Below are 16,066 nucleotides of genomic sequence, written 5' to 3' on the forward strand. Positions count from 1 at the left end.
AAAAGTTGATCTAGTCACCAAAGATGACCAAAGTTGTTTCACAGAAAGTGTTAATAAAGCTCTCAGCAGCAGGACTAGTGAGATTTATAGCTACTGTGATAGGATAAATAACGCGGTCATTGAACGCGCTGTAAACAGTGGCTGCTCGACTCTGAAAAAGTTCTTAATAATCCTAATAGGCACTTTAGAATAAAGACTTGTTTATATTTTTTTATCTTGATGATTCAGCTTTTCTTATCTCAAACGGCCACTCTAAAAAATGCATGCAATTCACTAGTTTAGGAGCTGCCCTAGCTACGAACGGTAATGTTTTTAACGCGTTTCATTTTTCCATCGAGTAAAAGACTGTAGATTGTTAAAAAACATTAGTTTTTCTTTTTGTTGTTTTAAAAAACTTTGTTTAGTTTTGTGCTGTGTTTGTGATTTTACGACAGTTTTGTTTTGGTGTGTGTTTGAGTTTTGGTTTTATGGATTTCATTGAAGATTTGCTGTTTCGCAATAATGGTATTTTTTCCTCAGTTTATTATTAAATTACTTTAAAATCGTGGTTTGCTTTCATAATGCTTACGTATAAATCCGCGAGCCGAACCGAAGCTGAACTTCAACTTGTGGGAAAGAAACGAAGTAACCGCAAATGGCTCGAAACGCCGCTTGCAGTTGATTCGTTCCTTTTTGTTCGGGTTTCATAATAATTGACTGAGTGTAGCGAAGGCCTGTTTTAAGTCGTTTGTAAATTTGTTTGTTACGTTCAGGTTCCGTTTCAAGATGGTGTATTGTTGGATACTCTCATTTTATCCCGCCAACCTTCGCAGGATCGTGGTTCCTACAAAGAGCTGTCAAATCAATATTATGGTACCTACCCGCCTGAAGAAAGTTTAAAGAACGAATTGTTTTGAAGAAGAACCATTTCTTTGGACAAATTGTATACTTCCTTATTTGAAACATAAAAAATATTACTTTTAATATTTATGATTTATTATAATTCAGTAGTTAGGTTACCTAAAAATCTTACAAATGATTTCACTACTAGTAGTATAGATACTGTGCAGATAATCGGCAATAATAATAATTTCATTTACTATTACAAGCTGCTTTTGTAATTCTGCTAACCACAATCGTTGCATAAGTTAAATGCATCCTTATCTTTTAAAAAACATTGCACTTTACAACAAACGTCCATGTGTAAATGTGTACGTTACAATTCTTTGTGTTTGGGATGTTGCAATACACACAGATTACAACGGGATTTTTGATAAGATTTATTGCAAAAGGCTGATCAAACAATGCGTGGTCTGTACTAATATTAGGACTGATATCATTGTCCGGATAGTATAGCGTACAGGTGTTTGCGTGGGGATTTACGTTGCGGGGAGTATTAAGAAAAAGGTTTTCTCATACGAACTATTACGAAATTATTTTGGTTACACGAAATAATTAAGATTTTATGATTTATCCATGTTTTCAAGATATAAAACTTCATGATTGAAAAATTAACAAATTGCAGTGAAAAATGTCATGTTTTAAAAAATATATGTTCGCATAGATCAACAAAGCTGGTGTTTAATATGTAAGTTTTATTATATACTAGCTCACATTTACCCGGCGTTGCTCGGGGTTATGCATTGTTTGGAGTAAAGTTTTGAGCTTGTTAATTCTAGTAAACCGAAAACTTGGTCTATTTTTCAAGTGGAGATAATATTATTCTAAAGAATTGAAATGTTTAGTTTTATAAGTTATTGTTTCACTGGATCGTGCCCGACTTCCACCATTGACTACTTTATATCACAAAGAAAAATATATATTTTTTATTTAACTTAACCCCTCCAGCGTTTGAGGGTCATTTATGACCGGGCGTCCATATTTTATAAAAATATTAACCCTTATAGCGTTTGAGGGTCATTTATGACCGGGCGTCCATATTTTATAAAAGTATTAACCCCTCCAGCGTTTGAGGGTCATTTATGACCGGGCGTCCATATTTTATAAAAGTATTAACCCTTCTAGCGTTTGAAGGTCAAATTTATGAAAATAAATATTTATTTAAAGTTATAGATCAATTTTTAGCACTACTAAAAAAACTACATTATATCTACTTTTATTCGACTCCGTGTGTCATTCCTGTGCAGAGATAATGCCGAGTTTCCCCGGGCGTCCCCGACTTCTACCATTCAAACCACTATCTAAATACTTCTGGCAATAATAAAAACAAACTTTAGAATTTTTGAGCGAAATCGGTCTAGTAGTTATGTGTTTATAGGGGACAAACAAAAACGTAAAATTCTACGTATATGTACAATATATACGTAAAATTTATGAATTGTCATTTAAAAACGAATAAAATACCATCCCATTAAAACACACCGTTTGGTGTGATTTAATGGGATGAAGGGAATTTAATAAAGAGAAGATTTTAAAAAATCAGGTTTTTTGCGGGGAGAACCTTTTTGAGGGGAATATGCGGGGATTCTGGGCATTTATTGATTTTATCCAAGCATAATGATAAATAATATTTACAATAATTTTGTGAGAACGCACTGCGTTTTCGTTTGAAGGAAATTTTCAAAAAAAGTCTGTTTTTTAATTTATTTTATTTTTCGAAATAGAAAATCTGAAAATGCCTAGATAATAAAATAATGCTTGTTTTGTTTCATTTTGGAGATAAAGGAACTTGTGGGGAATTTTAAAATCTCTTTATTTCTTGTGAGTATTTTAGGATCTTATTAATGGAAACCAGTTTTAAATATTTGAGGCAAACTGCAAAGAATTATTATTTCTTTTTCTAACGTGAAAATATGATGTGTTTTCGCATGATAGATAAAAAAAGATAAAAATACTTTTATAAAATATGGACGCCCGGTCATATATGACCTTCAAACGCTAGAAGGGTTAATACTTTTATAAAATATAAACGCCCGGTCATATGTGACCTTCAAACGCTAGAGGGGTTAATACTTTTATAAAATATGGACGCCCGGTCATATACGACCCTCAAACGCGGGTTAAGTTAAATAAAATAAATAAAAACAAATAGTATTCTTCCTTAATGTTATATATCGCATTTTATTATGCTCCATTTGGGTATTTTATTATGAAATAAATAACCAAGCACGAGCCATCCACATTTTTCCATTGTGTTTACAAAAGAATATTTATTTTGAAGAACTTGATATTAGTTCAACAAGTAATTTATTTGTTAAACAAATTTTCACTGTAAATATTGAATGTTTGTACATTTTGACCACCTGATAACAGGCGAAATATCCATACAACAGGCAGATTATTTGCATGCTTTTGTACTTAGTTACGGTATCTTTTTGATTTTGTACAGATAACGGGTTTTAATGTGGGATGTAATCAATGTTTGACACAATTATCGGGGTAGCTGTGGTTAACAGTTAGAATTGGGAAGAGATTCTGACTTACCCTTGGTCTTTTGGATCGATATTATGTTCAAAAGGGATACTGCTGGTTATCACTGCACAAGTTTGCTTATTGGACTCGAATTAAACGCACTGAAGGAACACGTTTACTGCATCGGTTTTCTTGACAGACTGGTAATGTATAATACATTGTAGCAATGTCACTCATGTAGGTACTCCACACTGTAGAACAGGGACGGTCCAGTTTCCTGGTAATCCTAGGTCACTTTTAACCGCGGGTTAAATGTATGATATTTCATCAGCCTTATTTGTGGATTGAGTTTAAACTTTAATTTAAAAATTATTGGAACGTGTTGAATTTCAAAACGAATCAAATGATTTACGAGTATTTGATTTTGCAGCATGAACATATTTACATGATGTAGTAATTTATTAAAGATTGATTGTTTTTTTTTATAGATTTCACTGGTTTTTCTTTGATAAATTATTTGTTAAGCGAATTTTTCTTTTCTGCTGTATTTATTGTTTACCACTGTGGTGATTGTGAAAAAGGTCTACAAATTCCTCACACTCACCTTCAAACTGTGTCCATATAATGACATGTGATCTAAAAATCACAATACACAGTGAAAATGTTAAGTTAAAACTTTGAATTCATTGTGATTATTTTCCGTTTGTGAATGGCTAGGTTATGATCCCGAAGGTCAAATTCCCAACACCAGTAATCTCGAATGCCGAAATCTCAAATGCCAAAATCCCGAAAGCCTAAATTTCCAATGATAACTACGCAAAGGAGCTAAGTTGGTGAAATGGTGTTTGGGTCATGATCCTGAAGGCCAATTTCCTACATCCCGAATGCCGAAATCTAAAATGATAAAATCCCGAATGCCGAAATCTTAAATGACAATACTAAAAACTAAAATCCCGAGTGCCGAAATATCAAATGAAAAAATCTTAAAAGCTAAAATCCCGAATGCCGAAATTACAAATACCATAATCATGAATGCCTAAACCCAATGAACAAATTCCTAAACGAGCTAAGTTGTTCCCGGTGGTTGAAATTATGTACCTACTTATAAAATAATTAAAAAACATACGATTCAAAATAAATTAATATAACTCATTGACTCATTAGCAACTTACTTCTTCAAATTTTACTTGCCATAATCATTCTCCCGTTTACTAAAATGCTTTTTTTAAAATTTATTTGCAGATCCTGATGGGTCGGAGCCCCCCAGCGGTCTGGCGCCCCTCAGCCATTCGGCCGCCCGACACAAGATGGCCGTCAGGCCTCGCAGGACCCACGGAGCCCCCCGACGGAACAGGGCTAAACAGGTGTGTGCTTTTTTAATGGAGAGGACTGTAAAAGCTTCCGGGCACCACCCGTAGATAATAGAAACAACGGAAGATATGGCACGATAGCGTGCTGACTGTCCCCGAGTTAATTCCAACTGCACGGACTAATTCCATGCGATTTGAGTATGAGTAGTTTGTGAATTAACACAAATTAATCAAATAAAATTTACTTGCGCATGCCAGGATTTGAACCTCCAGCTTATTAGTCGAAAGCCTTAACCCCTTGACCACGGAGGACGATTTTGGCTACAAGTGTTTTGTGCTCGGTTTCATACTAATAATTGGACGTTTTTCTATTATTATCACCGCAAAAGAGCTACATAGTGAGGTTGAGAAAGGTATGCAAGGCTATTAAAGTCCCACTCATCTGGCGGCGAACCTGGTAACGTTTCGACTGCTTCACACACTTTTCATTGAGGAGATGCAAAGCTGATGAAACGGCTATGGGTACTTTTGTTGTTCCAGCACTTGGTTTACTGGATCAGTGGCGGTTCATAGCCATCTCATTGGGAGTTCAATCCGAGATTGTAAAGGGAGAAAAAAACTACCACTAACCTACTTGACACACTAGGCTGAAGGACCTATTTCAATGTCAGCATTCACAAACAAAATATTTAGCAAACTCGCCATTTCCTCGCCTACATAGTTTAGCAAATGAATACATACCAATGGTATCGACATTTTTTAATGCAATTTAATGTTTCGAGATATTATTTCTGATAATTCTAGTTTATTATTAAGATTACTGTTTTTTGTTTTATCCAATTGAAAACCACTGTAATGTAAGAAATTATTTTTTGCAACTCATTGTTTATTACTACCCCGTGTGTAAAAAATTGTTATCATTATTTACCCAATGTAAAAGCCCCATAGGCGTATGTACTTGATACTGTCACACCCAAAGACGATAGATTTTTACTACTGATTTTGACCGACTTCACAAAACACTTGTGTCCTGAGCAGAGATGTGCTTTATTTCAAATAAATCCATTTCAAATGGAAATGCAAAATGGGTATTTTCCATTTTGCATTTTAAATGCTTTTCTAAAAACCATTTCGCATTTTCCATTTTAAATGCTTTTCTCAATGCATTTTCCATTTTAAATGCTTTTTTGCAACATTCTTCCTACTATCTCCACTCATCTTTTTTTCAGAAGCCCCAAATATCAGTCGGTCCTCAACCTCGCTATGAGAGATAATTTACATTTGTCAAGTTGCTACCTGGTAGGAGCCCTGGCAATTGAGTGATACCATTACAAAAAATACTGATTCAAATACTGAACATGGGGCCATGACACTGTAATATTAAATGTTAGATAGCAGTTTCTATGTTTTTTCGTTGGCAACATTAGTCCCGCGCAAATTTTTTGTGGTTTCATAATCTGTAGTCGTGGTGTTTTTGGATTTACCATCAACATGTAATATGTTTGTTCTACATTGATGTCCATTATTGAATGACAAAATTGTTTAAAAATTCTATAATTATTTTAATTGTTTGACCTGAGAAACCATTTTGCATTTTCAATGCATTTTGAAAATAGGTATTTTGCATTTGAAATGCTTTTCTAAAACCCATTTTGCATTTTGCATTTTCAAATGGAAAAGTTTTGACCCATTTCCATTTTGCATTTCAAATGGTTTTGGGTACCCATTTTGCACATCTCTGGTCCTGAGACAAAATACACATGATAGCATGTGTCGCATCACGAACCTCTGTTTCCAGGCATGTGTCCGCCAATGTGTTAAGGAATGTGTTTGACCGGTCAGTGTCTGAGTTGGCATCGCGTTTCGGTCCCACCTAGGCGTAGCGTGTTCAATTCCTCAGCTGGCTAAGTCTTCCATCACAACACAAGCAACATTTTGCGCTTAATGAGGTGGTAGTAGGAGATTTTTAAATATTTGTCAGGTTATTCGTAACCTGGGTTCATCTTTCGTTTCTTAAAAAAATATATATATCTACCAAAAACTTGCCTTCCCAATTTTATTAAAATATTGTAATAAATGTTATTATGTATCGCACACAAATTAATTATCCATTTATTTCGGTTTCAGATATCCCCCGGCACAGCTCTTCCTACCACACCTGAAGTGAACGAGGAGATCGCTCGCAGCATCACTCCTGAAGTAATCACCTCGCGCCACCATTTTGCAGGTACGACCCAGTGTATACAGTGCCATCTTAAAAATCCACAAGCAGTATTGCTTTATTCATCATACTACATATTATCATTTTCATTATGTATAAAATATTTATCATATTTCATATTATCATTTTCATTAAGTATAAAATTTTGTGTGAAATTATAAGATTCCAGGATAATTCGTACTTACAAAAATTACATCCAAAATATTTTCGCTTAAAAAATATTTGAATAATTTATGTTTCGAATAAAATTTGTTTATTACTCCAAAAGTGAATATATGAAAACAACAGATGTTAGTAAAAATAGGCATATTGTACAGTTCTTGTAGATACATTGTTAGTATACAATTGCTAACTCTGAACTTATCGCAAGTTCGCTCCACTGCTGGGTTTGGGAGCCACTTTTGGTCTGAAGCTCCTATCGAGGAGCTCAAATATCTAGGTACATAAATATACGCGATAAAACAAAACAAGTCTACTACGGGCACTACTTTCTTATAGCTGCTTCAGACAAAAAGATTTCTGCTTTATATTTAAATCAAGCTGAAGTCCCCTGCGCTACGCAGAATTTTTCAAAATCAGATGTATACAGTAATTTTCCTCTTAATTTCTATATTCAAAATTTCATCAAGTAGTATCAAAATTCTGCTATCAGGAGTCAGAAAGCAGATGCGGTGGTTTTTCGAAAATTTATTTAATTCAATTCAATTTGTAAAATTTCTTTATAACAGATTATGATTGGAGCCTATGTCATTATAATTGTACCGTTTATGCAGTGTATTTGCAGTGACAAAAACCTTGTAAGTGCGTTGTAGGACATGAAAAACATATTGATCTTTTGATCAACTGCATTTAAGGCGAAACTTAATGCTAAATAACTATTTTGATTAATCTTTATAACGAATTTATGTACATTATGAGTTAGAAAAAATATGCTTTAGATTAATTGAAGGTTTTCCTACCGTTTCGCTTGAGTAGAATACAAATAAAAAAATAAATTACTCAATAAAAAATATAATTGTAAGCTACTACAAAAAATATTTTTTCAATAGAAATGTATGAACGCGTAAAGGAAACAACTTAAAAAAATACAGTATTATAGCTAAGATTGTCTGTGACAGGTTTCACTTGATTAAATTTTTTGCTTTCTTATAAAATTATTTACAAAATAAATAAAAACCCGTTTTGTGCTTGAAATCGAATGTTTCTAGACTCCGTTTGTCAAGCGATTTTAATGCCTATTACCTACAATATAAGGTATACCAAGAATATACACATTTTTGGCTTGTAGCTTCCTCTTAAGAAGTTTGTGACTCTCCCCACGGGTGAGTTCGTGAACAAATTGGTGCTACGGTAAAGGAGGTAATGGTGACGTCCTCGAGAGTGAAATTATTTTAGCCGGAATCTCATTGTTAGATATGTGACCGTTTGGTACAAGATAAAAAATATTTAATCAGGGCAATACCTCCATGTGTCTCTAAGGAGTGGAATTGGTCATGCCCAGGATATAAATTTAAAAAATATTTATATAAGTGGGAAGTCACTTTACTCTTAAATAATATTTTTGGAAACGAATAATTTGGATGAATTTTTTGTATGGAAACCTTTTATACTAATAATTTAAAATATCTTCTTCGAAGTTTTTACATAATATTCTAATGAAATTGATGTCGTTTACTAACTAACGGGGCTCCTTTTACTTATTATAATACAATTAAGTTTTATGTGTTTTTCTTAAAAATATTTAGTGAGTGTTGAATCATTATCAATGCGGGTTATCAATGAATTTTAATCTTCAATTAATTTTCCATTTCCATGATATCCATTCTTTGATTAAAAAGGTAGGTCCCTTGAAAGAGCTCCAAGTCCACAAATATTATAATCTTATTATTTGCATTTACCTTCAGATAATTATCATTTATATCATTTTGTTTATCTTTGCTTCAAAATTGAACTCAAACTGTTCACCGTGTCTTGTATGTATGCATTATATTCCTCAAACTAATACTTATTAATAAAACAACAATTGTATGAGCTGTGAATTTTGCATCAATATTCAGTATTATCTTTTTGTAGGTAAGTTAACAAAAGACTTTTGCAGCTTTCTGGCAAAGCCCATTAATTTTAAGACTGGCTTTGCTTCTTTTAAATGTTTGCTTTCATTATTTGTATTTGCAGATTCGATGATGAGTTCCAGTTCTGTCCAGAACTCCAGCGTTACTTCCAACACTCGCCATATCATTTCTACCTCAAATATGCGCTATGAGAAAACGGAGACTTCCTCTTCGCAATATTCTGGAACCGTTACGGATGGCGTACCTACATACGTTTCAAAAGAAACAAAGTTGAAATCGTCGTCGCTTCCTCCGGGTCTGGCTCTAAGTCAAATGGTAGGACAGTATGGAATGTCTCCCATGAAATTGAGCTTATCGAGTAATGAAGAGTTGACTCACTCGGTCAAAATTGGACGGAGCAAGTCCAATGCTCAGAAAAAACCCACAGAAGAAGTTGAAGAAAGCTCACCGTTTAACGATTATCAACAGTCGTTGTCCGAAAGAAATATTTCAGCTAACCACGGAGCGCAAGGAGTATCCATGCATAAGAGCATGGATCTAAAGTTTAATGTTCTCGCTGAAGAATTACAGAAGAGATTTGGTTCTGTAGGAGAAGAAGAGGAGTTGTTGGCTAGTGCAAACTTTGAAGCTGCCAGACCCGATGTTAATAAGTACAGAAAGAATAATGACAAATCAACAGAAAAGATCGAGCGATATCCTGAAAATGTTGTTCAACACAATATCACTTCGGAAAAATCTCAAAAGTCTAAATATCAAGAATTAGACGAGCCTCACGAGAAACAAACTAGTAAAAAGGAGGAGTCTTTCTTCGGCAGGCTGTTATTGAGGAGAAGCGGAAAGAAGAACAAAAAAGATAGCCATAATGAGAAGGATGAACAAGTTGAAGAATCTAAGAAACAATCAACTAAAGAACAATTCAAATCTTATAGCTCAGAACAAAGTACAACTGTGACAGGCAAATCAACTATCACCGAGCTTGGCATTATTAGGCACCAGAAGATGACGTGTTCTGATCAAAGTTCCGGACATAAATCTATCGGACAAAAGGTATTTTCAGACCAAAGTCATAAAAGAATGGATCCACGCGGCGGATATGTCAATGATTCCATACTACAAGAATCCATGACTAGTTATTCCAAAGTTTCCTCGTCGGAGCACGGTATAAATGACTTCAAACATTTCCCCGAAAGAGAAAAGATACCGTCAGATATGCAGGTCCAACAATCCAAATCTAAAGATGACGTTAATATGAGACGGTTAAGTTCAGAGAATATCTCCAAGAGTGGCACAGCTCAACAACAGCTGAGAACCAGGCAAAGGATGGAAGCCATGGATATCCCTGCCAGTCCTGAAGCTGAGAAGAAACCGCCTTTATTACCGAGAACCACGTCTCAAGAATCTAAAGGTTTCTTCCCTTCCATTAATCAGGGTAAAATATACCCAAAAGAGGTTGTGAACGGAGGACGATATACAAAAAATACTCATCAACCTTCTAAATTATTAAATACCTCGGAAGATACACATTTCCCTCATGCCGCATCTCCCAAAATCAAAATGAATTCTGAAAATGTGTTCTTTAATTCTACTAGCAGCTCTGCCACAAAACCCGCAGATTCAAATTCTAAGCAATTGTCTTATTCTGTATCGCCGCCTAGAACTATTTGGCCACACAATTACGATCCAAGTGTTGAATTTAAGTCAAGTTCTCAAGGGTCGCTTGATCCTCAGACCATCAGGAATTCTAAATCAGACTTTGAGACGAGGTACTTTGATTTTGCAAATCAGAGAAGCAGCGATTATGAGATGGAGAGTTCTAAAGCACGTCCAAAAATTGCAGGTCTCAGCAGCTATCAGCAGAAGATATCGCATATGGGAAGTCATCTTGATTCTGATGTGGGATTGCCTTTCCCTGATTCTTTGACTTCTAGAAACCCGGTTGTAAAATCTCAAAGTTTCAGGTTGAATTCTGACGTCATTCCGCTGGCTTCGCAACAAGAAATGCCAAGTCTTCCACCCATGTTCGGGATATCTGAATCTTCCATGGACAGTTGGGAATCAACTTATAAAAAGAATATCAAAGAAGCTAATGATGCTCCGACGTCTTTAGAGCTAGGAAATGATTCTCTTATGAGCTTCAACTATAAATCCAACTCTACTGTTGTGGACGAGAGCTTCACGGAAACTGACGTATTCTCAATTCAAAATATTGTTGAAAACAAAGCTGATTTGTTGATAGTGAATTCAGGATTAGACGATAACCTCAAACCAGATATCTACTCTAAACAGAACAAAACTTCGCATTATACAAAAAATATTAACAACAGATCTATTAAGGCCAGAGATGATATATCAAGAATCGAGGCAAATATCGATAGTATCATTGGTTCACCAAAACCGTTGAACTGCATTACACTTAAATCTAGTTCGCTAGACAGCGTTAAAAGTTTCACGGATAAGTCTAGCGAAAATCGTAAGGCCTATTCTAATGAGAGCATCTCTAATAACAAGGTGTACTTGAATCAGCCAGTGATTCCAGATGTTGTCGGAAGTGTTAGTTTTAACCAGAAAATATCACCTGACGCAATGATTTTGAATTTGACAGATGAAATGAATACTAGTACTTCTGATTCACCTCCTCCAGGAAGTGTTTCAGTAACTGTATTGAACATGTCAGAAGGCACAACAACTACACCACTTCTAAAAACTCCAGATAATACTAAAGCTCAATCTATGCATTTCGATTTTACGACACAATTGTCAGCGGAGAAACTGAGCCCGAAAGGACAGAAAGAATCCAAACCCGTAGAAAAGACAAGCCCAACAAATCCGTCTATTCCAGAATTTATGAAGATCCAATTGAATAAAGTAGATCAAAAGCCAGTTAGCAATGTGGTGCTTTCAACTAGTACTATGATTCAAATGAATGAAAACAAATCTACCAAGACTGCGGTGAAGTCTGAAAAAGCTAATGATGTTGTAATTCCTACTCAGTCCGTTAAGCGACCAGATGCTGCTATTGAGAGGAGTATTTCTTATGAGCCCAAAAAGTCTGAGAGATTTATGTTCAACGAACTGAAGAAATCAGAGTCGTCTGATAAAAATACCATCATGGAAGTTAGAGAACCTGTCAAGCCACAGAGGAAATTCAGTTCTGAAGATGTTGAAATTTTGGAGAAATCTGATATGATCCAAAATAATGCTTACAATATTCAACTAAAGAAAACTGGTTCACAGACTTTATTGAACAGGAGCACAGAAGTGTTGGCAGTTGAAAACACAGTTACAGTACCGACGAGTCTGAATTTCAGAAAGTCTTCATCCACAAATTCTTCCCTGCCACCTCCAAGTCCAACAGCTCACAAGAACTTCATCAAAAAACGATCGGGAACATTTGATTACATCGAGGTTAATAATTCTGATGGATTCAAAGAACAGAATTCTCCCGTGCTAGGCACAGAGCAGAGATCTACAGAAAGCTTGAACGATAGGAATTCAAATCAACAAATGAAAAGGATTTCTTCACAAGAACTTCTCGTTGAACAGAATTCAAGAATTGATAGATCTTCGTCTTCTTCGGACGATTGTAATTTGGATTCTACTGTTATATTCAGAAAGAAGTCTTTGTCATCCATGAAATCTGGTAGGAAAGACGATGAACCAGAATTGATGAAAGTGTTCGCAAGACGATCGCTTAAGTTGAAGGATAGTGAAACAGAAGCTATTACGCAAGATATCTTAAAAATTACTAACGCCGAAAACAAGGAAGAGATATTCGAAGAAATCAAAAGGAATTCTAAATATGATTTTAACATCATGACGAGATCTAGGGATAGTGATAAAGAAAATGAAGCCGACTCCCCGAAAGACGGTCGAAAGAAATCCATTTCACCGAGCGATACCAATTCTGAGACATCTACGAATAACAAATCCAACAATAAGAACCAGATAGAATTTAGAAAGCATACCAACGAGACGGCAGAATTAATGCAAGCACAACGCATGCCTAAGAAATTGCTGGATTCAAACCCAGTATTGCTCAATACTGCCGCTCCTAATAATAAATCAACAATGAGACCGACCACGATACCAGTGACCGAAACTAAAAATACTAGATCCAATATCTCGACAGAACCTAAAGCAGTTGTTCGGCCAAATGCTTTATCAGGTCCAGATATTTACAGGCGTGCCATCAGCTCCAATATCCCACTTTTACAATCTACAAATGCAAATGTAGAAAATAACAACAAAGATCTATCAAATTACAAAAAAGAAGTATCAGAATCCACACCGGAGAAACGATTCAGAAACCGAACATTCCCGTCAAACACCGAAATCAAAGAAGATGAGAATATTAAAACAATTGGTGCAAAGATGGAATCGCTACAATACACTGTAGATTCTTCTTCTTTGCCTAAACGACCTTGGACGCAGATTAAAACGGAGGATAATCTGACAGTTAAAGAGTCATCCACGATGCCGTTTAGAAAATCGTCGCTTGCGACTCCGACGGAACCTAAAGTCGTCGCTTTTTCCAACAGCAAGTCGCTTACGGATAAGTCTTCACCAGTTTCGAACATTACGACTCCTGATGATGATAAGACCACTAGCGTCAGTGAAATCACGGCCACGGAGAACGGCGCCACTGTTAATGAGGCAGATGCTTCCCCTCAGTTCAAGGGAATTCTGCAAATGAGGGCCGAGTGGGAGAGGAGAGCAAAGCAAGCTATGACTAAATGAGGACTGTGCTAACAATTACTGTTTAATGTGAGTACATTTGTAATACATATTCATTATTATTAACAATAGTACGCTTGTTATTCTAACATTCGATTCATCATTACATATTTACCTTTATTATAAACGCTCCCTGTTGTGATTAACAAATGAATAACATCTTTTTGTCAAACTTATTATTGTACATACAAGAAGTATAAATATTTATTTCACTTAACTGTGTTTTTTTAAAATTATCTCATATAAACACTATTCAGATATATTCAAGCTTCAAATAGGTTAACTTCTAACAAAAATGTAAAGATCTTTCAATCCAAGAGTGCAAATCTTTTTGCAAAACAAATAAAATACTACATCTTTAATTAATACACCTGGGAACCTAAAACATTAGAAGAATACAAGAAATACGTACCTACACAAAATCATTTCATTTTATTTATCGAATTTGATTCATTAATGGCCGAATAATTTAATCACCTCAACCACATATATGAATTAAAATTAAATAAAACTACCTAATATATATAGACACGCCATAGAAATCTCAAAGTGGCAATCCAAAAGCAAGACAATTGTATTGTTTTCGATTTTGTAATTTTAGTACTAAACTGCCAAACATGTGAGGTTGTGTGCTATCTCTAAGTAGATTTCATTAAAAAAGTGCCAAAATTCCCTCATGTGTTAGAAGGAAACATTTTAATTACTTGGCAAACACTAGTAAAAGCCAAGAAATAAGATTTCATTTGTTTGTTTTTCACACACAAATTATTTTATTATTATATAAAAAATTCAATTATTTTGATTGTTTCCGGAAGATTTTTAGTGCAATTAGAGAAAGTGAGATAGCGAAGGTACCAACACATAAGTGTAAGGACAACCTAATGGCAGTAGGTCATCTCATATAGTATTCTGTGTTTGTTTTATAGTGTAAGCAAGTAAACATATCTTGTTATCTCAGTCACACCCGTGATGTAGAATGTAGTATTCGACGCAAATACGAAAAACGAAAATGCCACCCGCTATCGTTTATTTCGTTCATACGCACATATTCTTTGAATGTTTGTCTTCATTAACAATCTCTGTGTCTTTCTTCACAACGTTTGAATTAAGAATTTACTGGCGTTTCTTACTTGCCACATTTTATCTTGAATTTGTGAGACAATAACGATTCTAGGTGTATTGTAACGTCATTGCCTAATATTAATCAAACAAAATAATACTACACAGTTTTGTTTTTTTACTCTTTGCTATTGTAAAAAAAATACTAATCCTCCAATAAATTTGAAATGCATCGACAGCATTGTTTCATATATTGTCGTTTTATATTGCTTTCACACAAACGAAGTATTGAATTCCGTAAGTTTAAACAAAAACTTTAGGGCGCACACTTTTGGACCATCGATTGACTGATTTAAAAGCATTTTTTTTCTCTTTTCAGAACCATTGGCAGCGCAGCAAGTTAATATGGTTGCAATACGATGGAAACGCAAGATTTATATCACAACTTTCTGGAAAAAGTGGTTTTAAAAATTGAGATTCTTCGAACCAATTAATTTTCAATCTGTCAAATTCAGAAAATATATATTTTCTTTCAACAGCCAGGAAAACGAAGTCATTTCATACATCTGTATACAATAATATGTTACTTATGAAATTTATGATCAGAAATTTGCTTAAAAACTAATCTATCTATTAGACTCTGTATTTTAATGAAAAAATCACTGACTCTGAATCAATTGTAGATTGTGTTATAGATTTTTTCTAATATTTTTTTTGTGAATAAAGTTTTTAGATTTGTGATTGTTTTTGGTTCAAGTAATTCCTTACAAAAAGTGCGCAACATCTGTAGCAGAGCATTTCAAATATTTTATGGCCTGAGGTTAATCTCCCATGAACTGAGGAAAGGGCGAAATAGCTGTTACTAATAGATTTTGAAGGTTTCATAGAGATATATTTTGAACAAAGTAAATTATGTAAATAATATTGTTACAGTAAAAATATGCTGTAGGCATATTATTATGAAAATTTTTACAAGAATTTTAACTAAACGGTGATTTTACTTTTATTAAAGTATGTAAAATTAGTTATTTAATAATAAAATTATATAAGGATATTTTGTAATACTACCCACTGGAGAGGGGGAAATTTCTTATATTAAAAAAATCTTTAAAATATTCCATATTTACAATTATTTTTTAAAAAATAAAAAAAACTTGGTGTTTTAAAATGCGTTTTGGATCAAAATTAGCATTTTTATTTTTCTTGCCTTAATATTATATTTATGAAATAAATGCAATTTTGCTTTCCATTATGTCACAAATCAATTACCATTATTAGCCTGAATGTAATGCTCTATTGAAAAAATAATGAAATATTGT

At 34.3% G+C, this 16,066-nt stretch overlaps 1 protein-coding gene across 1 annotated transcript; it reads left to right on the forward strand.

Annotated features, from left to right (window-relative positions):
* The first annotated feature begins 317 nt into the window (after window positions 1–317).
* On the forward strand, window positions 318–15,726 carry LOC149413559 (uncharacterized). The gene is made up of 5 exons (XM_089644814.1): window positions 318–504; window positions 4,594–4,715; window positions 6,789–6,888; window positions 9,058–13,718; window positions 15,127–15,726. Exons 1-4 carry the CDS (start codon window positions 468–470, stop codon window positions 13,689–13,691), a joined length of 4,893 nt encoding a protein of 1,630 aa, XP_089500940.1. The 5' UTR covers window positions 318–467; the 3' UTR covers window positions 13,692–13,718; window positions 15,127–15,726.
* The last annotated feature ends 340 nt before the right edge of the window (window positions 15,727–16,066 follow it).

This window comes from Hesperophylax consimilis, chromosome 21 (assembly GCF_061612785.1).
Source record: "Hesperophylax consimilis isolate HC1 chromosome 21, BYU_Hcon_1.0, whole genome shotgun sequence".
Classification (NCBI taxonomy): Eukaryota; Metazoa; Arthropoda; class Insecta; order Trichoptera; family Limnephilidae; genus Hesperophylax; species Hesperophylax consimilis.